This window comes from Seriola aureovittata, chromosome 2 (assembly GCF_021018895.1).
Source record: "Seriola aureovittata isolate HTS-2021-v1 ecotype China chromosome 2, ASM2101889v1, whole genome shotgun sequence".
Lineage (NCBI taxonomy): Eukaryota > Metazoa > Chordata > Actinopteri > Carangiformes > Carangidae > Seriola > Seriola aureovittata.
Window position 1 is genome coordinate 22157077 of NC_079365.1, and position 27981 is coordinate 22185057.

Sequence of the window (27981 nt, forward strand, 5' to 3'; positions counted from 1 at the left end):
CGACCAAACAAAGATTTAACGCGCAGATAGAGGAGAAGCCGAGAGGTGAAGCACTTCAGCAGAAGCAATAGGCTAAATGAGAGGAGTGGTTGAGATAAAGGGGGGTGTGGGTGGCTGGAGGGGGGGGGGGGGGACGCGCGCGCACGCACGCAGAAACAAAAACACACACTCTCACACACACACACAAGCACACACGACCAGGTTGTGTGCAGCGCGCACACTCCTCTGGAGGAGGAGAAGGAGGAACCAAAAAGAAAAAAAAAAAAAGAAAAAAGTCTTCGCTCGTTTAGTTAACATCACTTCCCCACCGCCCGGAAAGCAAACGCTCCTCTGAAGCTGCGGAGGGAGAGAAGTGAGATCGATGCGAGCGAGTGTCTGCTGAAAGCTGTCAGCTGTCAGCACCTGGAGCCTCTCGACCAAAGACTCCTGTGCGTCTTCTTCCTCTCCTTCCTCTTCTTCTACTCTTTCTCCTCCCTGATTCCTCCTTCTTCTTCCTCTCAGGAGCTGCGAGTCAAAATAATTTTGTCACTGGTTTGCGGGACACTTGTGAAAAGTCCGCGGAGTTTCTTCGGGGCATGGAGACAAAACTGCTCTGACTGATAATCGGATTTTTTTTTTTTTCTGCATATTCCTCTGTCTGGATAATGGTAAGTGTGACATCGTTTTTCTCTCCATCTTTTACTCTTTCTTATCCCTTAATTCTGAATTTTGATCGTGTCCATTAAATGGAATTAAATAGCCTGCAAAGTGCATCCTTCCTTCTGCGAAACATTTCTGTTGAAGTGTATTTCAGCTCTGTCCTCATATTAAGATCAGAGTGATGGTCTCTTAACCAGCCCCTCATGGAGATACGATCATTATGAATTTATAATAATGATCAGTTTATAATAGAATAAGCATAAGACTGAAAATTTTATTTCTACAGTTCCAATTTATTTCTCCACTTTTCTCCACTTCATTTTGCACTTATGCTAGTATTGATATAATATAATAATGTAGGATAATATTTAAAAATGTTTATATCAAATATAGTGTGAGAGTATATGAGAAAATAAAAAGGAAAAAATTTGCTATGAAGTTATTACAGTAATCTTTGATTCAGGCCTGACACAAACACCAAACGCTTGTTGAACACATTTGGGATTTATTCTATATTCTATGTAACCTATATTGTACTAATGCACAAAAGGTTTGGTCAGTGTAAAAGTGAATTGTATGTTTGCTTTGTCAGTGCAGTATTGCATATTCTGTCTGCTGAGGATACTATCACATCATTTTCCACTTTACCATTCAGCTCAGCTCTCTGTATCCATTCTGACTCATTGTAAGAGTCATTAATAAGAAGAGACCCCCCCCCCCTTCCCCCCCAATCCTCCATCTTCAAACCAGTTGTTCGTGTCTCAGTGAGGTGTGTGAAAAGATGTGTGTGAGGGGAAAAGTGTGTGAGGCACCTTCTCTTTTGATTGAGCTCCTTTGTTTTTCTTGGTGCTGGTTGAATCCGTGCAACACTTTTGGCTCAACTTAAGTACAGAAGATTACACCCAAATCACTGACACCCCCTCAGCTCAGCAGCTATTCAGAGGGACCCTCATTAACTAAATTAGGGGAGCCTCACTAAGCATTTTTCAAAGGCTGGTATTCATATTTTTCAAGGACCCCTTCATGGCTCCAGACTTGAAACTCACCCACTGTGTTTTGCCAACCGTTTAAATCACCTTGAAACATTTCTATCAGCTGCACAGTCAGAGGAGCACAGATGGGGCCCACTGTTTTTTTTGTTTGTTTTTTTTAAAATGTAAATAAATAGATGTCAAGCAAAGAAATCTGACATGACATTTTCTTGTAATTCTTAGAATAGAGTTTAATGTTTTTCATTATATTTAAAATTGTAATTTAATTTTGAAATACATTATTGGAGATCAATAGAATTTTTTTTTTTTTTTAACTTTAATTCAAATTTACATCATATGAAATTATAAACATTTTGGTTTTGAATTTTCATAGATAGTCTTCACTTGAGCTTTCTTCAAATGTAGCTTATCATCGTTGTTGCAGGGCAAGCAAAGTTTAACTTCAGAGAAATGTGTTTCCAATATACCAGCTCTCAGAAATGTCACACTCATTTCTGAATTTTATAAAATCAACTGGACATATGTCTGCCCTTGTCAGTGTCAATTATCTGTTAGCTGACGGGCTGTAAATCTCACTAAATCTCCTTATATTCCTGTATTTTAACCCTCACAAATAACATCCCGGGGTCTGATGGAGGGGGGTGGGAGGTGTGCTCAGACCACATACCGAAGGTGTGTGCTCGGGTGTGTTTGATTTAACACTGTGGTTCGTCTCCTAATAACATTAGGCCCCATTTTCTGGACTCCCTCTCCTCGGCTGGCCCGGGACCTCTCTCTCTCTCACTCTCTCTCTCTCTCTCTCTCTCTCTCTCTCTCCTCAGGCTTCATGGTTCTTATTACTAGCTCTAATAAATTGTGAATAAGCAGCAGCCCAAAAAGTCCCGGGCTGTGGAGAATTCCCCATCCTGTAGCGCAAGGCACCCCCTCTTAAGAAAACACAAATTAATTCCAAACCCCTCTGTAGCCAAACATTTGTGGAATGATAAATATTTTCATAGGAAGCTCTGCTCTTCCTGACTTTATCTGCACCAATTTCATTATATTTCTTTACAGCCGCACAGTTCTTGATGTCGTTTAGCTTCTGTGCATTTCTCTCTCTCTCTCTCTCTCTCTTCTCTCTCTCTCTCTCTCTCTCTCTCGCTCTCTCTCTCTGGGAGTCAAACAGCCTTGCTGACTTGAACTGGAGGTTACAGCAGGGCTCTCATGTTGACCCATATAGTCTGAAAATATATTCACTCCACTCTGTCAGTGTGAAACGAAGATATCAGCCCAGCAATAAAAGCTCTACTGTTAGACGTTATTCTGAGTCAGTATAAAGGTCATTTAGCCCAGTTTACTGAAGTGAGTGTGGTCTGTATCTGGTGCAGTAAAGTTTGTATCTTTCTCAATTAGATGCTCCTTTTTTTGTACTCAGACACTATTGAATTCACACACACACACACACACACACACACACACCTTTGTGTCTTTGCTTCAGAGCAAACTTGTCTAAATGTATATGTGGTGATCATAATCTGAAAATCTCACAGAAACGATATATACGTGAAAATGCTCCAACACTTTGTACCTTAGGTTTGACAGGAGAGCAAGGTGAAAAGTATACATTAGTTTGTCCTTGTTTTGACAATGAGAAACAGATTAATTAATTAAAGACTTTTGCTAAGTTTGTTGAAATAATAATGGCTACTTTAACTTTAAAGTAACTGCTGTATATTTACCAAAGTGTATTTGTTTGTTTATTAGTATATTTGATTTTATATTTATTCACTTATAATTTTCCAATTTTTTTGTTGTATTTGTTTGCCAAATAATGGGAAATTAGTATCATCATCCACTTACTTCATTTTTAATTCTTTGGGGTTTTTATATGTAACTATGTCCATGCGGTAGGCTGTGCCTCCTCGAGAGGTAATAGTCGAAAATAAAGGATAAAGTCTAAAATCAAATCTGCAGGTAATGATGAATCCACATTGTACTGCAAAGAAGTACAGCTTAAGAGGTTCAGAGTAAAGTGTAAGTTAAACTAAAGCCTGATAAAATCACACATGTCAGTTTCTTAGGTCAGTTTAAGGTTTCAGCTGTACTGCCTCTGAGGCTGCATTCATGAACGTCTCTGGAAATGTTGCAGCTTTCTACCCCAAAACAGCAACTCTGGCTGAACCAAAACTCTTTAAAAGTTATATAAAGACACTACGATAAAGATATTTTATTCTGTCAGTGTGAAGGATTAAAGTCACTGATTTAGAATTAACATAAAGAACAGTTTCACTGCCTCTCCTCTAATCCTCATCTTCTCTCAGTGTGACTTTTCTTCAGGGACTATTTGCTTTGCGTCTTCTACAATTCAGTTTTAGGCTGTATGCATTTTTGTGATGGAGGCTTAGATCAGTGGAATAACCCATTGATATCAGAAGTAGTGTGTCTGTTGCACTGTGAGACCTTGAGTGTGTGTGTGTGTGTGTGTGTGTGTGTGTGTGTGGTGTGTGTGTGTGTGTGTGTGTGTGTGTGTGTGAATCTGCACATATTGAAGCTAAAGATCAGAATTGCCGGTGACACCACTGATGAATCTTTTGCCTCTCAAGGCTCAAAAGTTATCGCTCTTCCCCCCCAAATGTTTTCTCCTCTCCCGTCCGTCCCTCCCCCTTTTTTAATTCCCTTAAGCCCCAGAGAGCACCCGCGGAGGCCTCGTGGTGATGTGTGTGTGTGTGTGTGTGTGTGTGTGTGTGTGTATTGAACCCCGGGCTGTCAGCACACAACAGCTGTCTCTCTGGCTATCTCCACTTTCCTTATCACATCTTGAAAATGGTGAAGCCACACACATCGCAGCGTAGCCCGCAGCGACCATATTTCATGGTTTTTGTGCTTAATAACGGTTTGGTTACTTTCCACTGAAAAGAGAATTTAATAATTCTCTGTGGCTCTGGGAGTATTTTCTTCTTTAGGAGTCAGAATTTTTCTTCAGCATCACCTTTCTTCATTGAACCTTTTCCTGGATACATTTTTTTTGCCCAGTATTTTCCATTTTTGTCATGCCAGTTTATATTTGATAATATCTCATCTCATTTACCCGTCTTTCTTATCGTTCCAAAGTATAAATCACTCTCTTGCTTTCCCCTTTCTCTCACTTTCTCTCCCTCTCACACGCACACACACACACTCACACAGTAAATCCACCAGTAAAGAAGTAATTGGACCTCAGTCCGTCTGTAACGTCTGTGAACTGCAGCTACCAGCGAAGCTCTGTCTGGCCAGCTGTCAGCAACTAGGGCGGCCACTCGCCATCATCTGCTGAGGAGACTGATCGAGGGCAAGGCTTTTTGTCCTAATGACTAATAAAGTAGCAGGTCTGAGAGTGTGTGTTCATTAGAGAAGGCAGGAGCACTCATGCAGTCAGGCGTGTGTCAGTTTTGAATGTGCACGTGTGTGTGCGCGCGTGTGTGTGTGTGTGTGTGCGACCACCCTCCTATCACTGGACCAGATGTTTTTTACCTGGGAGCCAGACCACCATCTGACTGAGGTCAGCCCAGTCCTCCAACCCCGCACCCATTCCTCCAGGCTGCTGGGAGGTCTGCCAGCTGTCCCTCATTCTGACCCCCGTCTCAGGGCACTGGTTCTGGGGGAGAAAGAGTCAGGGCTTTTGGGGGTAGGTGGTCTTTTCAGATTTTGGCCATATTAGAGGGGAAAATTATTAGGGATGTTATTAGAGTGTGAGTGCCGCGGTATGGGGCAGTGACGGCGAGTGAGGGGGAACGAAAGAAGAGGATTAAGGAATGCAAAATGTTTTGAGTGGTCATTTAGAAAGGAGTAAAGAGCGTGAGCTGGAGAAACCGAGATAAAGACACTGGCATTGTTGAATAAAGAGGATTTGATTACTGGGGGACAGAGGAGAAGGGGGGGGGGGGGTAGGTGTAGCTTCTGGGTAGCTTCTGACTTTAAAGCAGTCTTGTTGCAGGAGTTAGTCAAGTGGAAAGAAAAGGCCACCAAGTCTGGGAGGTAAAGTTACAGAGTGCAGACAGAGTCGGCAACAGGTTCACTGCTGCCAGAGATTGATTGGAGCTTCTCCTAGAATGACCTCTGTTTTTTTCAAAGGAGCTCTGTATCTGTCATTATGTGACTTCAGTTTTCATTGAAAGAACTGCAGCATTAGCCAGGTGTGTGTGTGTGTGTGTGTGTGTGTGTGTGTGTGTGTGTGTGTGTGTGTGTATGTTTTGGTTATTTGAGGAAAAAGTTGCAGACACTCCCATGAGAGTTGAACCTGTCAATAAAAAGAGATTAATCTCTTAAACTGGTTGATCAAGCGTCATTGAGTGGTTGATGATGTAAACATCATAACTCCGTCAGTCTGAGCTGGGAGCGTTCACATGCTGGCTAATGTGTGAAACTCAGCGAGATGGGTCACCCTGATAATGAGCTGGTGCCCGAAACATGGAAAAATCTTACTCCTGCGTTTTTGCTTTTCACTGTCTCAGCAAGTGTCGGGCCCGTGTTGTGGAGTCAACAAAAACATGACAGGTCACTGTTGACATTATAAGCTTTCCCAACGTCAAAATTAACCCACTGTTTTTTTTTTCTTCTGCTAATTAGTTCAGTCATGGCAACAACACTCAGGTTTAGTGTATGAAATACAAACAGATTAGCACAAATAGCACTAGAATATGGCCGTAGTCCCAAATACGCTGCAGTGATATTACTGGCACATGCATTTGCGCCTCAATGAATTGTGTAGTTGCCGAGGTTGAGGCGGGTTTATCAATCCTTAACATCTGTTAGCAGACCACCAGCACCCGTTAGCTCCTGTCTCCACACATCTGATATACAGATCACAATTTTCTGTGCTTTTAACAGATTAATTTTCTACATTACTCTTGTTTAAAATGCTTTGCACCGTACACTGTCTTTCTTTTACCAAAGGCACGTTCAATGAATGTTTAGCATCGTTCCCAACATAATGGCAATCTTGTGAGAAATTTTTTGAAAGCTCTTTGTGGAGATAAACCATTACTTTGCTCCAGTTTCTTTATTCACTGCTTTTCTTTGTCACAATGAACTGAATATGTTTTGGGGTTTGTTCTGTTCATTGGACAAAACTAAACATTTGATGATGTCACCCAGAATCCTAAGAAATTGTGACAGGCATGCGCACTGTTCTCTATCATTTTTTTTTTCAGATCAAATAATTACTCAATAACTGGTAGAAGAATCATTAATGATTCAGCCCTGGTTCTGAGTGCATACAGTCTTTTTTTGCTCGTGTTGTATTTAGTATATATTTGTTTTAAGGTATATAAATGTTTTGTGCAGATTTGCAGGTAGCCTATTGGTTGCCTGTGTGCGGTTTACTGAAGGATCATCAGGCTTATCTATGAAAGGGCTGGATCTCTGTTCTTATAACTACTCATTAGTGTGTTCATAACCTGCGTGCAAAGTCATCTACTGTTCATTTACCTTAGGAGGTGTTGGCTTCGTTTTTGCATCAGAATATGGAATTAGATTTAAAAAGAATAATTGTAATCTGTCCGGTTGAACTATCAGCTGTGTGTCAAAGGTGGTTAAAAAGGGCAGTCGCTGGCAGATGGCATCGATTTCCACCACGAAAAGCCTGATAGTGTCACACAAACCTAAATACTAGGTCATTGTTCTGTGTTCTTTTATCAGCAACTGAGAGAGAGGGGTTTGTGAGCAGCAATGAATCAAGCCCCCAACTTCCCCCCCGGGCACTTAGGCAGACTGTCCAAATGGAGGGCTCCAGGTGGGGTCCCATATGGCACAATTACAGAGCAGCGAGTCACCTTGTCACACCGTTGATTGAGAACCACGGTGTTTCAATAAAAGGTCAAATCATTGGAGGGTCACAGCGGTGTGTGTAACCAGACTCTGGCATGTCGTATCAGGAAACTGACACAGCACACATATTGACACTGTAAACAATTGTCTAACCAGACACACAGACCAAACACATGAAGTAATATTCAAATATTTTTTGGACTTATATAAATAATATGACCACACTGCACACACCCTTTCGTAGGAAATTTCACACACTGTGGCTTTACATCAGAATTTATTCTGTGTATATTGTACACATACACTAAATCTAACTGCATTATTTGGTTTGATTTCTTAGCTCATACTATCTAGAGCTTCTGCTAGATGTCCTCTTCTTGCCTTTGAGGTGTCAATTGCTAATTATTGCTCAGCATGTGGATGCTATGGAGTGAAGGGGTCAGTACACTTAAAACAAAGTGTCTGTTGAGTAGTCGAATAGCTAAAGAAATGCCCACACACACACTCACTCACACACACACACACGCACACACGCACACAGACACACACACACAGACACACACACACACACACACACACACACAGAGACAGGGGTGCCTCTGCCAATTTTTATAAATTTTCCGAAACCGACAATCAGACATTTTATGGAGGTTTGGCTGAGTGAGCGGAGATGAAAATGTAACCTTCTCTCTCTCTCAAGCTCTGTTTTTTCACTCTTCACACAACTACTTCCATCACTTAAAAACAAGTGCAACCCTATAAATGGTTTTGACAAAGGCTTATCGGAAAATGTTGTGTTGTTATCCCCGTTTTGGCGATTATTCTGTCTCACCCCTCTCTACGACAGCCGTTTTTTCACCCCGCCTATGATTGAGGCCGTTTGGAACAAGCTAGGAAGACACTGGCCTTCACATGTGGTTGGATGATGTCGTATGAACTAGCTTGTTTTGAGCCTTCCTTGTTTTGAGTATTACACCCTCCTGATAAGTGAAGCTAGCTGGCACATATGGATCGGTTTCGTGTCTGTCGTCTTTCCCTCACTCAACAGTTTAGTTGAACAACAGGTAAATGTGCATAAGCTCGGTGTATTCCTTTAACTGTATCAAATGACATTTCAACTTAAAGCACAATACACCATCCTGTGATGTAATCCATCAGCACAAAGGCAAGAATTTGATATCCGTGAAAGAAGCAGTGGTCTAGCAGAACCCTGGGACCCAGGTGAAGCTGGTGGGACTGGCCTTGTGGCCCTGTGGCCCCCTGTGGCCCCCTGTGGCCCTGCTGGGTTTGTTTTAGCTTCGGTTTCAGGCCTCAGCCCTCCGCATCTCTGCTGAGCTCCGCTCATCTTCCCTCCGATGTCCTGCAGTTCCCATGGCCTTGTGCGCCCTCCTCCCAGGCCTCACCCTGAACCAGGAAGTGCCTTCGCTATCACACACAGATTTTGTGTTTGTGTGTACGAGCACGCGTGTGCATTAAGGCCGGTTTCAGGGATGCAGCTGAAGTCAAGAGGACTCTGAACAGGCTTTCATTTTTGATCCCGGGGAAGTACAAGGAAATGCAAAGCACAACAGCACTTTCCTTATTTTTCCTCTGTGCTGTGGGATCAGTGTTACTCTCTTGAGCTTCACTGTCTGTCTGTGAGAAAGGTCAGATCAGGGTCTTCAACCAGGTTTAAGGGTCATCTCTGAAGTGGAAAACTTCTCATGGTTTAGACTGAAAGTCAAGATTTCAAACCGAGCTAAAGCTTAAAAGGTTGGTTTAAATTTAAATTTGGTTTAATTTGGTCATAATGTTTTTAGTTATATTTAAGAAGAAATGGAATTAGAAATAAGTACAGTTTGTGTCTTGCTTTTGCTCTTTTTAAAAAAAAAAACACACAAGGGTATTAATGTCATGGTAAACACTAAATCCCCTCTTAAGATTTACAGTCTGTTTTATTTATGTTTATTTAATGCTCAATAACACAGATGTGCAGGTGGATTTTTGGCCGTACAGTCTTCGTAGCCGCTTCATGGTAGAAATACACTTATTTACTCAAAAAACACTGCAAGCCGTCTCGGGTGTTTTGAAAGCCAGGAGGGAAGCTGCATCAGCGGAGCTCAGCTATTCTTGATCTGTCAAACACGCTGTTGTTAATGACAATGAGAACACCTCTAAAGATACTGAAATACAGCTCAGACTTATAACGCCCCTGACACTGAAGCTTCTGTTGATGAACGTTCACACTGTCACAGTTTAAGTCTCTTTTCCTCAGACAGCTTTTACTTTTTTTTCGCCCCCTCTCACCTTCATCTCTGTGCTGCTGTAAAAACCCTGCTGCCCCTATAATTCATGACTGTCATCTGTCTCTGTCATTGTGTTGTCAGCGAGGTCGGGGGTCAGGCAGTTAGCTGCAGCTCTGCCAGACTGGAATGGCCCCAGAGGCAAAGAGAGAGAGAGAGAGAGAAGGAGAGACAGACGGAGAGAGAAAGAGAGAGATGAAATCAATAAAATAGTTCGGCCTGTTGTGCATTTTCATATAGCACAAATTAACAGTAGTAGCGGTAATGCATAGGTGACTGTTAAATATCTCACTCCTGGATCATTCACGCGCTGCTGTAACAACACAAGTCAAGAACTCCACTCTCTTGGGAAGGTTTTCCACCAGATTTTAGAACCTGGCTGCAGGGATTTTGCTCCTATTCAGCCAAAACAGCTTCAGTGTGGTTGGTACTGATGTTGGGTGATGATGCCAGTTCATCCCAAAGATGCTGGATGGGGTTCAGGGTCAGTGATCTGTGCACTGAACACTGTACTTTCACACCAAACCGGGAAAAAGCTTTCTGTATGAACATGGCTTTGTAGTTAGAGGTGTCATACGGTCAAGAGGACATTTTACTTTATTAAAGTTTCCCAGCACAGCTTTCGCCACCCACAGGAAAGCTGGCTTCATGTTGACCGCTACCTGGTGTGAGTGGGATTTACGCTCTGTAGTCGGACACACTGACCTCACTCAGCTTCCTGCTTAGACTAATTAATGTGGCATTGACCTTTTGACCTCCAGCCTACACGCAGCCCAAACCTTTTCTCTCTCACTTACCTCCTATTACGCTGCTAATGGGGGGAGGGCAATATATTAATATTAAATCTTCTTATCACTGTATTTTTATTTTGGAAATTTAATGAAAAACAGTTTATAGATAAAATAACCTGTTTTAATCTAGGGAATTAAATACCCAATAGATTCAATGTATTTTATCACATCATTTCAAAACGCCAGTATTTCCATAAAGCATTCCTGCTTATTGATTTGCATCATATACTATAATTACCTAATACAGTCAGAGATAGAGAGTATGACTTAAGTGGAAATTGTATTACAAATTCTTTCCTGTCTCAGCCTGTCGTCCTGTCTCAATCTCTACTGTCTTACAAAGCTCTATTGTCTCATCACCCAATTTACATGAGAATTTCTGCAGAAGTAATCATTATGAATCACCCAAACACTGACATTATTTTTGAATTTGGACTGGAGCCTAGTTGTGGATGTTTCTCCCTTGTTTATTTCTTTAAAGAAATTAGGCATCACACGCATGAATGGTATCCTACAAAGCAGAATGAGTCAGCAGTGGTGTAATGGAGCTTCTTCTTTTTTTTTTCCTTACATTTTCTTTAGAAACTATCTCAGGTTTATGTAACTCCAATGGCCATACTCTTCTCATCAATACCACATTTATCTTGTTCTCCCTTTTTCTGTTCCTCTTCCTCTCTGTCTATCTTTAAACCTTCTCACCTCCTGAACTGTGTGCATGGAGAAAACATCTCCTCTCGTCATCCTGCTGCAGCCGGGCCCGAGGCACATTGCCATGTGTCAGTCACCTGCATACCTGTGTCCTTAAGGTGTGTACTTGCTATTGTTTCCACAGGAGAGTTGACGGCCTGAGACGAACCAGACTTACAGCAGCGTGACGGGATAAAGAGGACAAAGCTCTCTCTACAGAGGCAGGTGAGAGAACAATACCACAAAGAAAAGAGTGCAAGGACTGTGAAGTCAAACAGATTGAATATGTTTAAAATGAACTCTTGCATTTCACTTGCATAATGATAAAATTGGTCACAAGTGGTCAAACTTTAATTAAATTGATTTTATTTTTGAATTGACAACCCAGTCTTATTGTGAAATTTTACTACATTTTTGTTGGAGTTGGATTTATTTCCTAACTGGTTTCAGTCTTTCAGATTTTCTAACAGCGCCCTTTCTTGCTTCATTCACAGGGCTTCTTATTGTCTGTTTCAAACTCATCATATCTACTGCAGGTGAGTTTTCATCACGCTTGTTACAATTAAAATTAAAACTATAGAATTTCATTACTGTTGATTAAAATCATATGAAAATTGCAGAGCTTTAAACAGTGTGATGTTAGACATTATGTCATTCAAGTTTGTTTGAATGAGAACTGGGTTTTCTTTTCCTTTAATTAAGATCTTCTGCAATTGTTTTATGCTAGGAGTAGCAAAAACATCTATTCTGATTTTACTATGCAGCTTGTCTTTGTTCTGGTTTATAACATTCTTTTTTTTTTTTTGTCAGTAAAAGAAGGAGGTTTTGTTTTCATGTTTCTCACTGCTGAGTGTGTTCCTCCTCACAGTCAACTCAAACTATGACAAAAAAAACAGATTCTGTTGTAACAGGTAAAAAGGAGAAGAATTTGTTGCCAAAAGCTTCTCAAGGGATCAACTGACGGGGGACCAGCGTCATGGCTGCATATGGACAGACTCAGTACAGCCCCGCCCTCCAGCCTGCAGGACCATACGCACCTTACACTCACCACACACAGGGCTACAGCATGCCGTCCTACAGTAAGTGCATTATTTTTGATGTGATGGCAAGACTTCTGATTCTACAAGTTAGCACCCCGAGGGTTCAGATTACCGTGGGGATTGGGGGGATTGGGCCTCTACTTATTTTCTCACTTACCTCACTTTACTGCATGTTCATCCTGAATGCAACGTTAATCTTCTCCTCCCTTTCTAGACATAAAAACAGAGGATGGCCTGAATCACTCTCCAGGACAGACGGGACTATTGGGCTACTCAAACTTCAGCAGCACTCCTCCCAGTCAAAGTCTCTACAGCTACTCACACACACACGGTTAGTGTGAAACACTGTATGTACTGAATGTGAGGACACACTGGCACACAGACCATATAACACTATCTTTGACTTGGACCTTACTGGAAGGAGCATCCCTCCTCATGCTGCTTTTCCCTCCTCCCCTTCTCTCTCTCCTTCTCTCGTCTGCTTTCTCTCCTCTCGTCGACTTTCTCTTTTCCTCTCTTCTCCTCCCCGTCTTTCTTCCCCTCTCTCCTCTCCTTTTTCTCTCCTCTCGTCATCTTTCTCTCTTTTCCTCTCCTCTCCTCTCCTTCTCTCTGCCACACCTGTTCTCCATTAGCTGCGGTCTGGACTCCTGGCGTCAAAAGTCTCCCCACCCCTCCTCTTTTCTCGGGGTCAGGCCCCCTTTCTCCACTCAGACCAACAACACAGCATGCAAGCGCTTGTGTCTTTTAGAGGAAAAAAGAGAGTAAGAAAACAGATAGAAAGGAAGAGAAATAAAGGGGATGGAAGACAGAAAAAAACAGAATAATGGAGAAAACAAAAGATGGGTACAGGGTCTTTGCCAAAAAGCAAACGCTCAGATGAAGACGTGGTATGCTTGGGAGTGTGCGCAGATCTCTGCCCACGCATGGCTCTTTCTGTGTGTGTGTGTGCGTGTGCGTGTGTGTGTTTGTGATTGTGTGTGTGTATATGTGTATCTGTGCTGTACACATTCCTCAGTCGTCCGGCGCCCAAAGCATGACTCGCTCAGTGCGACTTTATGGCTTTGAAAGCAGCGTGAAATTGACCTTGTGTGTGAGAGGGGAGAGGTTAAGGTGCATTTTACGGAGGGGTGAGTAGGTTTAATGTTGCAGTCGGGGGATGACCCTGTTTTCCACTGTGTGGGTGAGACAATGGAGAGACAGAACACTATAGAATAGTAAACATATGAAGTGTGGACACTTTTCATTCCCACCATGTTGCTATCCCAGCTTTTAAAAAATCCTGTTATAAGTGTTAAAGAACTGGAAAATGAGGTTGTCCCTACATTATAATGGGCCAATCATTCAAATAGCATCTGCTTAATCTTTAAGGAGTGTGTTCTCCTAGTTTTATGATAAATTGGCGTGACTGCATGTCGAAGAAAGGTTTGTTGGGTTCCACCAGAAGTCATTTCATCTCTACAACTTCACACCAAATACAAATAAAGCCTATGTTGAGATTGTTAAAGAACAGTTCCAGTTTATCACAAACTGGATCTTATTTTTATAGGTTAGTCCTCAGTTGTTTTTCAGTTATGATCAAAGCTGCAATTACACATTATTTTCATTATCGATGAAGCTACTGATGAAAAAAACACCCAAAGTCCCAGAGCCATGTTGGTAGCATCTTAAAATGTCTTGTTCAGCCAGATGAAAAGTCCAGAACCCGCAGCACTCCTGATCGATGACTTTTGAGTTCATCCCAAACAGTTCTAGTTTTCCATATTACTCCCTCTTTAAGAGAAAATTCAGATGTCAGACATTATGTGGGAATGTAAATATTCATGTAAACACACTTTTGATGAAACCTCTTACAAACGACACAGTTTTCAGTGACTGTGCTCTGTTAGAGCTCGGCTGCTGAACCAACAAACATTGTGCATTGAGTGTATTTTGAGTTTGAAGGACACTGTTCCCAAACAAAATAAATTGGTTTGAATATTTGTATGCATAAATCATTAACTGCAAACTTCAAACGGTAATAAACTGCCACAACAACCAAATGTTTGTAGGATTTCAGAATGTTTCCATGTCATCCATTATACAGTACACAATACTCCAAGCGCGCACACACACGCAGACACCCCACAAAAAGCCATCGAAACACATACTGTACACTGTGTGTACAACTGAAACCAAATGGGGAGTATGGGAGCCTTCTTGTGTTTACTCCAGAGACCTCCTTTAGTCGCTTTGAAGACTGTTGGGAGGTTTCAGTGTGGTTCTTCCATTGAGTCATTATTCTCCTGTTTGTTATGCACTGTGGAGAGGAGAGGAAGAAATGGGGAGCAAAAGAGAGCAGTAGTGGGCTGATGAAATTATGGGAGGTAGACTGGAGGAAATGAATCTTTAAAAATGTTTCAGGACAGTTCAGGTCATATCAGAGAAGAGGAGAATAAATCTTTATTGTCACAGAAGGGAAACATTGGACAGTCATCAGTCTAAACAACCAGGTTAGCTCCATCACAGATAAGAATACTAAATCAACTTTCAAGCCATCGCCTGTGATTACTGACACCACGTTATATTAACTGTTCCTTCCTGCTGTACGTAGCAAAAAACACCCATTCAATAAACACTACAGTTGGAAACCAAGAAGTTATTTGCGAATGTCATTTGACCTGTTTTCTGTTTGAATACAAATAATCTAATTGCAGTGCACTCAATCATCTGTGTAAGCAAGTGTCAGTCTGGGTTTTGTTAATAGTAGGCCCTTTATCAATGTGTTACACATCTGGATTTACACACAAGTAGACATGTTGGATAGATTTTAATTAAATTTGGTACAGACAATAATGGTCCCCACACAATGAACACTACAAAATTTGGTGATCCATCAATTACATTCCAATGAGCTGTACTTGCTAACCATGCTGACACTACTAAACCAAGATGTTGAACATGATTAACACTATGTTTGTTAAACATCAGTGTGTGAGCATTGTCATTGTGAGCATTTTAGCATGCTGATGTTAGCATTCAGCTCAATGCAGCGCTGTGCCTAAATACAGGGACAGCCCCAAAGAGTCTGCTGTCATAAATGTCAACAATCGTGTTTAAGTGAATAGTCAGTGAAAAATTGTATGTGTTAAAGGATTCGATGGATTAATGTAGAGGGCGTAAATCATCTACTGTCTCCTTGAAGTGAGCTCCTGAAGTTTAGTCATCCTACAAGAAGCCGTTGGGAAGTTATATACTTTTAATGAGAGACCACACACAATGAACTCTTTTTACCAATTGGTGTCAAAAGTTCATACGTAGGTGGAGGTGATAAGATTACAGGAGAAAAAATTAATCAGACAAAGGAACAGTATGGACAGACTTGACAGGAAGATGCAGGGTGAGACGGCGTCAATGTGGGGGGAGAAATTTGCTTGGAGGAAGATATCCCTGCCTTGGCTTGATTAGACTAAGAAGACTCCCAGAGCAGCGACAGAAGCAGCAGACTTTCCCACCTGTATTGTTATGTCAAACATATAAATCTCTCTCTCAGCTCCTGCAGCACTGAGCTGTCACTGAGCAAGGAGACAAAGTTTACAGCTCATTCCTTCCACCACACACTTTCACAGATCAGATTGGATGTTTTGGAATTATATTAGAAGCTGATTCAGACAAGATGTAATAGGAGTCAAATCTACCACCAATGTTGGTAATGTTTTTTTTATCCTGCATAATTGATAATTACCTGACAGTTTGACCTTTGTCTTCAAATTATTTCTTAGGTGGTGGCATTTCGTCTGGAATTTTTCAAGGCACCCACGCAATCACCAGTTCAGCCCCATTCAACCCCACCCAACAAGTGAGTTATTCAACCGCAACATTTTTTTTACTGCTAAGGTCTTGGCAAACATCATCTTTTCTTCAATACTGCTGACTGATGTAGGACACGATTTTGGGATTAAAATGTGCACATTTTTGATGTTACTGACCATCTACTGTATTGTCATTGTTTCTGTGTTGACAGGAGTTTTCAGCGTACTCAAGTTACAGTCAGAGTCAGTACTCTCCGTATTATAACTCACATCACTACAACAGCCCCTACATAACCAGCAGCAACATCAGCCCTGCTGCCATCACAGCTCCATTAGCCTATCAGCACCCAGAGCACCCTGTCATGCTGCCCAATCACAGCCCAGAGTCACACACAGGTAAGGAGTAGTTGACATGTGTCAAAAGGAAGCTATACATGAGCACACGATAAGATAACATACTGTGCACAGATTTACGCACTTACACTCACACCTGGTCAACACTGCAGTTCTATAAATGAAAAGTGAAGTCAGTTCCCGTGAAGTTGGACGACTTTGAAGGGAAAGGTTAAAACAACTTTTAGTCTCTGGTATGGATAGTGACTAATATGTTGTTGATTTAATAAATATAAGTCTGAAAAAGGTTGTTTTCTATAGACTGATCAGCATCTTTTGTTGTACGTGGGTGTGTTTTAGGCGAGTACCACGCACCGCCCAGCCCCCCCACACCAGGTAAAGAGGAGGGGGTCGCAGCACGGAGGGGGTCAGATGGGAAGTTGAGAGGGAGGAAAAGAGCCAGTGACCCCACTCCACCTCTGGACTCTGATATAGAGGTAAACACACACTCACACAGTGTTGAAAATTATCAGTATTTCTCTACAATATTTATCTTTCTCTCCCTCTGTCTCCCTCTCTCCCTCTCTCAGACACACACACATAAACGTTCATGAGGTTAACATTACATATCTGTTATTTCACTGCAGCGAGTGTTTATCTGGGACCTGGATGAAACCATCATCATTTTCCATTCGCTCCTCACGGGAACCTTCTCCTCACGATTTGGCAAGGTACGGCAATACAACCCCTCCCTTTGTCATTTACTGTAAGAAGTACATCTTGTAGCTCATCACACTTTGACAGCAGTTAATTACGCGGTAGGTAGGTAGGTAGGTACAGTTTGGCACCAAATCCAACAACAAAACCAGTGTAATCTTGCTATAGTCAATTGACCCTTTGTTTCTGCGATCTAGTGCTTATTTGACGAACAGTCAAAGGTTTGGCTGCCTGAGTTCAGTCCACGACCTTTGGGTCTCATCCCTGAGCATTTTCACACGCTGGCTGTTTTGCCTTTCTGCCCTCTTGTTTCTTTTCATAATGCACCGGGGTTGTTTAGCTACCCCAGCATCCTGCAGCGTGATTGACAGCCAGCGGGACCTTTACATAACAGACCGGCAGCTGACAAGGGGGCGGACAGTGGTGTGTTTCTTGTTTTTGGCCGGGGATCTGTGTTTTGAATTCTCACGGTCCCCCTGCGGGTTGACACAAGGCTGATGGGAGTTTGAGAGCACCGTTTCTGATCGGTTCAGCCCCCGGCAGGCCATGCATGCCGTTGTTTCTTTTTCTTTCTTTCCAGCCAAGGAGAGGGGGTGGGGGTGGTGGGTGGAGGTGGGGGTGAAGAGAATAAGGGAGGAAGAGAGAGAGAAGATAGAGAGCAAGAGAGTAGATGTGTTGAAATGTGACTCATGTGCCAAAAATTCCTGATTCCTCCCACCACCCAAACACCCCGCTGCTGGATCCAGGGAAGCTCAGTTGGACAGACTCTGACATCAAAACTCAGACATGCAGCAGAAGAGTTGAATGAGTGACAGCAGAAAAACAGATTAACAGTCCAAAGCGTCAAGATGGCTTACAGGCAACATTTTTTTTCTCCCTCCCAAATTCACACCTAACTAATCCTGTACTCTGACAACAGTAATACTTTTTTTTTCCGGCATTAATTATCTCCGGTTTGTGTCCTGCTTTTAGCAGCCCGGCTCTTCCCATTAGGGTCAGCCTATTAAAACTCTTATTATAAACAAATGTTTGGACCTACACGTAAAGGCAAGCCTGGGCCCAGTGTGCAGAAAAGAATAACATGTGCGCTGAAAGACAGTTGTTTTCACCAGCTTGGTGAGCCAGAGGTGAATTGAGATCCACGAGGAGCTGATTCCCTCCCCTGTTTCAGGTCTTCCGTTATCTCATCTATCACACAGCACCCGACTGTGTGTGAATTTTCTTTCCCAGCTCTGTCTTTCTTTTTTTTTTTTTAACAAACATTTACTGTGTAAAGAGTTAAAGTGGGAAGTGCATGCTTTTGGTGCTTTTATTCTTAAATTCTTGTCTCAGATTAACAGACAGAGGCTTTTGTTTGTCTCTCTGTATAGAAACAGCCTTCGTCTATGGAGGAAGGTGATTACAGATAATTATTTCAATTATTAGACAAGCAGAACAAACCTCTCCTAAGCCTTTAACCCTCCCTCTTCATCCATTGCTTTCATCTCTTCCTTTTCTGGCCAATGTTTCCCAATCCTGCCCCTTGTCATTTTCTCTTTTCTTCTCCTGTCATCCTACTCCTCCTGTTGAACTTTTGCCGCCCTTCGTCCTCCATTACCTCTTTTCTCTTTACACCCTTTTTTTTGGAGGGGGCTATTTTGTAATTGTCATAATTTACCCTACTTGTGTCATCAAGCCCGTTTCTAAAGTTCTGAGCCAGGAAACAGCTCTGCTTGTCATTTCAGATGCACTAATCTAATGTTCACCTTTGGCTGACACACCTCTGCTTCTCCTGTCTCGCTGCCAGAGACGAGCCAGCGCTGCCATCAAAACAATACACAACGCACACGTACACACACCTGCTTTTGTAGTCTTGAACAACAGCACGCTCACACTGTTTATCTGCCTGACTGTTTGCACATTATGATTTATGAGTTTATCTGGGTGATGATTTATAGTTTTCTTATTAAGAAACAAAACTGAAGTAAGTAGGTGTAACCCAAACCCCTGTATTTGCTTTTTTACTTTCCGTACAAGAGGAAAAGAGAAGAGAAGCTTGTGTTAATAGAAAGAGAAAATGCTGAAAGAAGGTGAAAGGCCAACATCAACAAAGAGCACATATATCAGTGATACCTGCGCTTTTTCCCGTTACAGTTAAATCCACTGCACTCGTGTTGGGCAAATAAAGTAGAGGAAACAATTTTTAAGAATCCTTCCAGCCTGTTTTAGCCATTTACTATAAATCACATAGACATGTGTTTTAGATTTTTTTTTCCCACCATTCCCTGAAGCCATTGATTCCCGTTTTTGAAAATTAATTAGCAGACACTGAAACTTGGTAGAGCTGTATAATCTGCTGGTTAACATTAAGTCTGTATTCATTTTTAGCCACATTAATGGCAAAGCCCCAGGGATGTCTGTTGGTTGGTTTACCACTTCGGTCCAGACTGAGACCTCACAAACTATCTGATGGGTTGATGGGCATGTGACTCCTATGGTGCTCAGAGGATGAATGAATAATAAATAGGGCTCCAACTAACATTTTTTTCATTATCATTTAATCTGCTGAGTATTTTAAAGATTAATTGTATCTGTCTTTTTATCTATAAGATAGACAATTTACATTACAAAGAAAGGCAGCAAATACATTTAAGAAGCTCAAGCCAAACGTTTGGCATTTTTGTGTGAAAAAGGACTCAAACAATGAATCAGTCATCATAATAGTTGCTTATTTGTTTTCTGTTGTGATCCCTTCGCTTTCCCTGTTGCACCATCATAAGGTCAAAATGTGTCCAGTACTTTGGTTTATCATCAAATACCTGCTAAAATAACAACATTCCCATCATCCTCAACTGTACTTTATGTCTAGTGCAAGTTCACAAATGTTTGCATGTTCAAGCTCAACTACTGTACAGTGGTTATGGTTATTTGATTTGATGTAATGAATCAAGAGGAGCAGTGGGGAGCTAAGGCCAGGCTGGATCAAAGAGAAGCAAAACTCAAAAAAGTAAGAAGAGATAGTACAGATAGGAATCAGCAGTTTTTGACTGACAGATAAATATTCATACTTGCCTCTCCCTGAAACCTGTTTATGTCAGTCCAGTTGATGAGTTTGCAGAAGTGAAAAGAAAGTAGTTCAGGGAGACAAACAGGCAGCTGCACTGACAAGACCAGAATAATGATGTTCCATAATCCAATTTAACTGATTATTGTCTAAATACCAAACATCTTAGGCCATCAATCTGAGCTGGAGCTCATGATTTTACTATTAATTAACCAACTATCAAGGGTGCAGTGCCTGAAGGGATAGAGAGCTGTTCGTCTTACTTCATTTTTTATTAACTAGGTCAAACCATTTTTCTTTAATTTAAAAGTGTATATGGCTCTGGTTGACAGAGAGATAAGAGTCTTAAATATGCCTGTGGGGAAACTTGTCTCCACAGTATTTATATATATATATATATATATATATATATATACTATATATGCTGAACGCGCCTCAATATATAAACACATAAACAGTACGTCCGTGCTAAGACACATTTAGGTCCATAGTGTGATTGTGTGTGAAGTTATTCATTGTGGTGTGTTTGTATTTCTGTGTGTGCATCAGGACTCCTCGAAGGCAGTGTCTCTTGGTTTGTGGATGGAGGAGATGATCTTCAATCTGGCCGACTCGAGACTCTTCTTCAATGATCTGGAGGTTAGTTTTGTAAATTTGTCTTATTGATTTGGAGTAAATTTCAAACGTTGCAGGATTTCATTTTGCTCCGCTGACGACTTATCCCTCGAACTGGTATCTTAGAAATCCTTCACCCGAAAATCTTACTACTTATTCACATTCTCCTCACAGCACACTTCATCGCATATTTTGCTTTGCAATAATCATAAGACTTTTTCCAGTAATTTGGAAAATAGCAGCAGTGAGAGCATACCCACTGGTGTAAACTGGCATATAGCTGACGAGAAAAACCTTCTCTTCAACAGCATAGCAAGAAGTTTGACATTTGGGTGCTGTTTTCTTACCTGGCATAAAGCACAGTGGCTGGCATTGTAGAAATCCCCTCACACAACATCTATCCTGTATTAACTGTTACTACAGCATTTTCCAAACAATTTCCCTTCCTGAAGTGACGGTACAGCAAGAATACTAAAAGGAGGGGTTGTTAACTGCTGGCATAAGTGCTCGCACAGTTAGACGTAACCTGCTGCCTCAAAATCCACCAAATTTGGGTATTGAGGTGACCTCTACAAGGGATGAAAGGATTTCACTACCTGCTAGTGACTGAACAGTTCATATGTTTTTCATCCTGCATTCCTCCGCCTTGTTCTGACAAAGAAAAAAAGATTAGAGAGGGCAGGAGAGAGAGAGAGAGAGAGAGAACAAGCACACTTTGTGCTGTAATTATAGGTGTGTGTCTGAGTATCTGAGAGGAAAATTAGTCAAATGGGAGGAGGAATAGTCAAGAGGAGGGAAAGGAGCCAACAAAGCCATTTGCAAACCCGGTTTTTATCCCCTCTTTTGTTGTCAAGGCCCAGAAAATCTCTAAAGCAGTAGGCAATGGTTGACTGATAATTGCTGTTAAGCTTTGAAGCACAATTGTCTTGTCCCTATTATATCAGTAGCTACACCAATAGCTACGAGCATTGTTGCTGCTGTTGCGCACCAGAGATAATTGTAATTGGGATTGATTGAGAATGAATAATGAGATTAAATGAAACCTCTGTCACCACTGAGTGGAGCTGCGTTGAGTTTGAGTATATCTGTGTACTGCGTAAAGGGGCTGATTTGCATTGTTTGGTCTGTAGTAGCATCTCTGCATCTGAGTGGGAGGTGGGCTGTAGCTCTTGGGAACTGAACTATGTCGAGGTGGAGGGAAGATGAGGTAGCGTCTCCATCCGGCTCAAGCTGGCTGAAAGGTGATAGGGTCCTCTGTTTTTGCACATATCATATGTGTGCATGGTTGTGTGTGTGTGTGTGTGTGTGTGTGTGTGTGTGTGTGTGTGTGTGTGTGTGTGTGTGTGTGCGCGCGCGCGCGTGTGTGCGCGCGCGTGTGTGTGTGTGTGTGGGGGGGGGGGATTTAGAGGCCTGTAGCTGGATAAAGACACAGAGAAAGCGATTTTAATATTTTTTGAGGAGACTTGTGTGTTGTATTTTTTTTCTTGACCTGTGATGATTGAGTTATGCTCCTTGTTTTTGTTTTGTGCAACATATCCAATTTTAATAACTGTTTTCAAGTTCAGGATTTAACTATTGCTTAAGGTGTTTTGACTGCAGCCACATGTTTAAGATGCAATGTGGTTTTAATCCCTGCGGTTTGGTTGGTGGCATTCATGTCCAATTGAGAGGAACAACATGCACACCACTGTGCATGTCAAAGACAATGGGCCATTCTTAAAAGATATTTTTTTTTACCAAAATGTTGGATGCACTATAAAAATGTAGCTTTACTTTACTTTAATTTACTGCGTGGTTACACTAGATTTCACCACCATATTGACTGTCCTCTATCTCTGGCGCCTCCCTGTCCCATGTCCCGATACCTTATTTCCTCCCTACTTGTCTTTTATTATAACTCTTTTTTTTTTTATTTTTGTAGCTGGTATCACTCCCGGAGGCTCCCCTAGGGAGGAGAGACCTACCTGTACAGCCTTCCACTCTGAAACTGATCTCTTGATATATCCGCTCTCCTTTTAATTTCCCAGGAATGTGACCAGGTTCATATTGATGACGTGGCATCAGACGACAACGGGCAGGACCTGAGGTAAAGCTTCTACCTTCTTACTGTACTTAAAACTCCTCCGAGAGACAGTTCAACTGTGGCTTGTGAACCAGACTTGCCCTCTGGGTTTTAGTGCACGGGAGGAAATAAGCAGGGAGATGAGATGAAGAGTATGTGCGTCTGTGTGTGTTCATGCATGCAAGCCTGTGCATGTCTTTTATTTTCCCGACGTCCACAGCCATATAATATGTCACAGGATTATCCAATGCTTTCACTTCTCATCAAAATATCTCTTTATAATTCCCCATGTCTCCCTCAGTCCAGACATTTTATTGCATAAACTTGTTGAAGCACTTTGGGATACTTATATGAGTGATTTGAGAAAGAGCCAGACTGTACCAAAGTACTTTTCTGAGGTATTTATTTTACTGAACTCAGCATTTTTCATTCTGAAAGATTTTTTTCTATTTATCCTACCCATGGTAAATGTATATACTTTATGATTTCTAACTGACAAAACGTCATTCTCGGCTACATTTGATTTCAAAGCATTTCTCGTCCCTGAAATTTTTGCGGTTACACTGGCACACGTCCCTACATTTGATGAATGGTTTAAGCACTACCTTCTTGTTCATAGCCAGAATAGTTTGACTGAATTCCTAGATCTAGAAAATGTATCCGTGTATATAGCTGTACCAGTTCTTGGAGCATCGCCTTTGAAATACTGGTGATAGTGCTACTATAAAATGCCCAGGAAAAATACAGTTTATTGTCTTTATGATCTACATCCTGCCTGTTTCCTGTATTGTGATCCTGCAGCACTTACAACTTTGGGTCGGACGGCTTCCAGAGCCCAGCAGGGGCCGGCTCTCTGTGCCTGGGGTCAGGGGTCCATGGAGGGGTGGACTGGATGAGGAAACTGGCTTTCCGATACCGAAGGGTCAAGGAGATCTACAACACATACAAGAATAATGTTGGGGGTAAGCTGTCATTTTATTTAGATGCAACACTTTCATACAGGAATCAGATCTACAGTAAATATATTTATCTTATATTTAAAGAAAGTTAGACCATCTCAACTTCTCTGAGGTATAACTTCAATGTGCAACAAAAAAGGCAGAATAATTTCAAGAAATTAGTAACATTTACAAATTCAAAAGCTAGATCTGAAACTGAACAGTACAGTACAGCTTTAAACCACAGGTAATGTAGATGCTCTTCAGAAAAGTGCATTTTGGATTGTAGAAGCTCCAGTTTGATCATCAACCAAACCACTGTTGAGGATCAAAATGCAGTGATATCAACCGCACTTGCCTTAAAGAATCTATGTAAAAAAAAAAATGAAATTGATGATACACAGGTATAACCTGTTTTATTAACCAAATCATGATCTGGAGAAAAAGCTGAAAGGAACAAGACAGGTTTGTTTGTCAGCTGGGATCATGAATCAGAAGCTGTTGTTCAGTGTAAACCCTTGTGCACTGGGTGAGCATAGGCGCTGCTGGTTATATCTGGCTGCTTTACCTCTGCTGGAAACCATGTGTCTGAGGTTTTGGCAAGAGGGCGTTGTGTGAGAATCATCCATCCAGACAGTCCTGCTGTCAAAATAAAGCTTTGTAACATCTCATTGAATAAGGACTTTTATGTATCTGAGCTATAAGGGTTCCCTGTTTAGTTACTGACCGTTATGCTTGTGCCTCTCACTGATGGGCAGGTTTGCTGGGCAGCCCCAAGCGAGAGGAGTGGTTACAGCTGAGGAGAGAGATGGAGGTCCTGACTGACCTGTGGCTGACTCAAGCACTCAAAGCCCTGGCTCTCATCAACTCAAGGTCAGTTTGTGCTGCAGCAGCTTGATTTAAACCAGCCAGTCAACTGACATTAGCTTCTAGAGTTGTGTTGTATGATGTGTTATTATGATTTCAGCCAACCATATCCATATCATTTAAGAGTTGAATGAATCTCAGTCGCTGCTATGGTGTGTTATTTATGATGTCATAACCTGTGATGGAAGACCCACTCACATCTTTTACTTAGGTAAAAGTACCAATACCACAATGTAAAAATTCTCTGTTACAAGTTTAAGTGCTGCAAAATCCTACTTGTAAAAGTACGGTTTATCAATAGTATTATATTCTAAATGTACCTCTTTATCAAAAGTAAAATGTTTTATTTGCAAAATCTTAATCTGAAATCTGAAAACTAACACCTGTCAAGTAAATATAGTGGAGTAAAAATCATAGTCATGCCTCTGTGTATAATTACGTCCGTCCCATTCTTGTGAACATGAGACCTCAGGAACGGCTTTGGGATATTTCTTAAAATTTGGTAAAAACATTCTATTGAACTCAAGGATGAACTGAATACATTTTGGTGGTCAAAGGTCAAGGTTACTGTGACCTCACATCCATCTCATTCTTGTGAACGCAATAGATCAGAAACGCCTGGAGGGAATTTCATTCAAGAATTTTGTGGTCGCAAACCCTCAAAAATTTAACTCAATGTAATGTAATTGAGTAAATGTGATCTAATTTGCTTACTGCATAAATTTAATGCCATTTAATAAATTTCATTCAATTCAATTTAATTGAGTAAATTTCATTTTAAGTTTTGAAGTAAACTACTTTATAATTTAGGTTTAATTCAAAATATTTAATTGTTTTAATAGACCTAAATTAATTTAACTCAATTTGAGTAAATTTGATTTTATTTAATTGAATGATTTAAATTTCATTCAGTTAATATAACTCAATGTAATATGAGTGAATTTATTTATATATATTTAATTAATTTAGTTAGATCTAATTAATCATTAATTCAACTCAATTTTACTAAGTTAAAATAAGTAAATTTGGTTTAATTTAAAATACATAATTGTTTTAATGGGATTAAATTCATTTAACTCAATGTAATTTAATTCAGTAAATTTAATTTTAAAAATTTAATACACTTAATACCTTTTATTAAATTCCTTCAAAGTCTTCCCTACATATATTAGGAGTCTGGACAGACAAGGATATTAACTGCATCTTGACTGGCTAGCAGAGGAAGCATACCACTGTGAGGCCCGACATTCCAGTTTTTCCCTCTGTAGTGAAATAGAAGAACAGAGTATCATATAATGAAAAAAGTAAACAGTAAAAGTAAACAAAACCTAAAACTGCACTGAAGTACAGTTCAGTGCTTGAGTAAATGTACTTACTTTCACCACCACTGGTCATGATTTAACTATAGCATAAACGTGTCTGTTGTGTGCTGTTCCAGGCCTAACTGTGTGAATGTGTTGGTGACCACCACCCAGCTCATCCCTGCCCTCTCCAAAGTGTTACTGTACGGTCTGGGCTCAGCTTTCCCCATAGAGAACATCTACAGTGCCACAAAGACAGGTGAGGAAAATCAGAGAAAGAAGGAAAAGATAATGAAAATAATCCAAAATACAATCAACCTTAATCTCCTTCTATCCTCTATAATTTCTCATTTTAAAGTGTTTCTCGAAATGTACCATTTTAACGTTTCAACATCTGATTTTCCCTCTTTTCAAAGGCAAAGAGAGCTGCTTTGAGCGTGTCTCTCAGAGATTTGGTCGGAGAGCAGTGTATGTGGTTATAGGAGATGGAGCCGAAGAAGAGACCGTGGCCAAGAAGGTATAACTCAATCTGTCTTTCTTTTTTTTAGAACTGTGACTGATGAAAAATGGGCCACAGCTAATCGGTTAACCCTAAAAGACACTTGATTACTGCAGCTTCTGTGTCTGAGTTTGTTTGTTTTTTATTTTACAATCTTTCCATTGAAATGTCAGAAATTTTCCTGGGTTTGGCAGTTCAGCAAATTCACTATAGGCCAACACATTATCCACCTGTACTTTATCACATACTACAATCCCATTCCAAACCGCAGTCCATATTTCACATCTGTGGTGCATCTGTAGCAGAACTGCAAGCTGTTAAAGTACGTCTGCCTTAAGCTTGCATGTTTTACATTAAACTTGTATTTCATTTAAATATTATTTTTGTTTTCTCAGAAGAACATGCCGTTCTGGAGGGTGTCCTGTCGAGCCGATCTGGAAGCTCTGAGCCATGCACTGGAGCTGGACTACCTCTAGAGGGCCCCAGCTATCACACTCTGCTCTTCCACCCGAATCATGAAATGCTCCTGAGTACCTGAGTGCAGCTAGTGGGTGAAGGTGTCCCCAGAGACTGATTCAGAGTCAGTATTGCTATTTCAAGTGAGCGCCCAGGCGGACAATTTCACACCACAGCCAAAAGAACTGTGAGGATTTTGGAGCGAGGCTGCAGTATACCTACGACACATAAACAAGTACTGGACCAAAATAAAAAGACTAAAGTAAAATAAGGGACCAAAGCTTCATAACAAACCCCAGGGAATTGTGGGTAATCCTGCAAATACTTTTTTTTTTTAATTAAAATTAAATGTTTCTCTTTTTTTTTTTTTTTTTTTTTTTAATTCAGTTCATCTCAACTTTATGAATGGTGACCCGAAAGTGTTGCACTGAATGCAAAATCTTACATCCTGTTTAATGAACACAGTAAGTATGTCTGCATGGATGAAAATTTCAGATTGGTGTTAGACTGTTTGTACTGCTGTGTCTTTTTATATTTGTTGTGAGACTTACATTTTTCGCTGGCCAATACTATTTTAAAGACAAATGTTAGAAAGAAGTTGTGATGTTACATGGGATAGATTTTGCCTTCACTATTATTTTAGAATTGTTTTATTCATGTCGGCTAGATAAATGTCAAATAACATTCTCCTCATAGTTAGAGGCTATTGAAAATAGTCTGTATTTTACCATTAAAATGTGAGCTATTTATTATTGGTTCAATTCTACAACACAATGAGGTATATATATATAGTTTGGGAGCTTGGCATGAAAAAAAATCCCCTTCAAAGACCAAAAATCTGCTCTTGTAAAAATGTTTTGATAAAAATTGTCTTGAAGATGCTGTATTATAGGCTAGTGCTCGAATCCTTACTTTTAATTCTGGGTTGTATATGTTTTCATGTTTTAATTCTCCTTTCTTTTCTGTCCCTGTTTAATTTCCTAATAACCTGTTTGTAATATAGATGAACTGGTATGGTTGTGCATGTGCCGACTACACTGCCTGTCAGCTTAGCTATGATTTGTATATAATGCTTTATTGTCGATTTGTTTTGACAGAGTGAAAATAGATTAATAAAGATAAATTAATTGCATTGTGGGGAAAGGTG

General features: G+C 40.8%; 1 protein-coding gene across 1 annotated transcript; it reads left to right on the forward strand.

Moving 5' to 3' along the window:
- The first annotated feature begins 214 nt into the window (after nucleotides 1-214).
- On the forward strand, nucleotides 215-27966 carry eya2 (EYA transcriptional coactivator and phosphatase 2). The gene is made up of 16 exons (XM_056395801.1): nucleotides 215-647; nucleotides 11321-11400; nucleotides 11670-11711; nucleotides 12072-12254; nucleotides 12430-12546; nucleotides 15974-16050; nucleotides 16216-16399; nucleotides 16697-16833; nucleotides 16984-17067; nucleotides 20646-20735; nucleotides 22739-22797; nucleotides 23575-23735; nucleotides 24470-24584; nucleotides 26017-26138; nucleotides 26296-26396; nucleotides 26774-27966. Exons 4-16 carry the CDS (start codon nucleotides 12152-12154, stop codon nucleotides 26852-26854), a joined length of 1431 nt encoding a protein of 476 aa, XP_056251776.1. The 5' UTR covers nucleotides 215-647; nucleotides 11321-11400; nucleotides 11670-11711; nucleotides 12072-12151; the 3' UTR covers nucleotides 26855-27966.
- The last annotated feature ends 15 nt before the right edge of the window (nucleotides 27967-27981 follow it).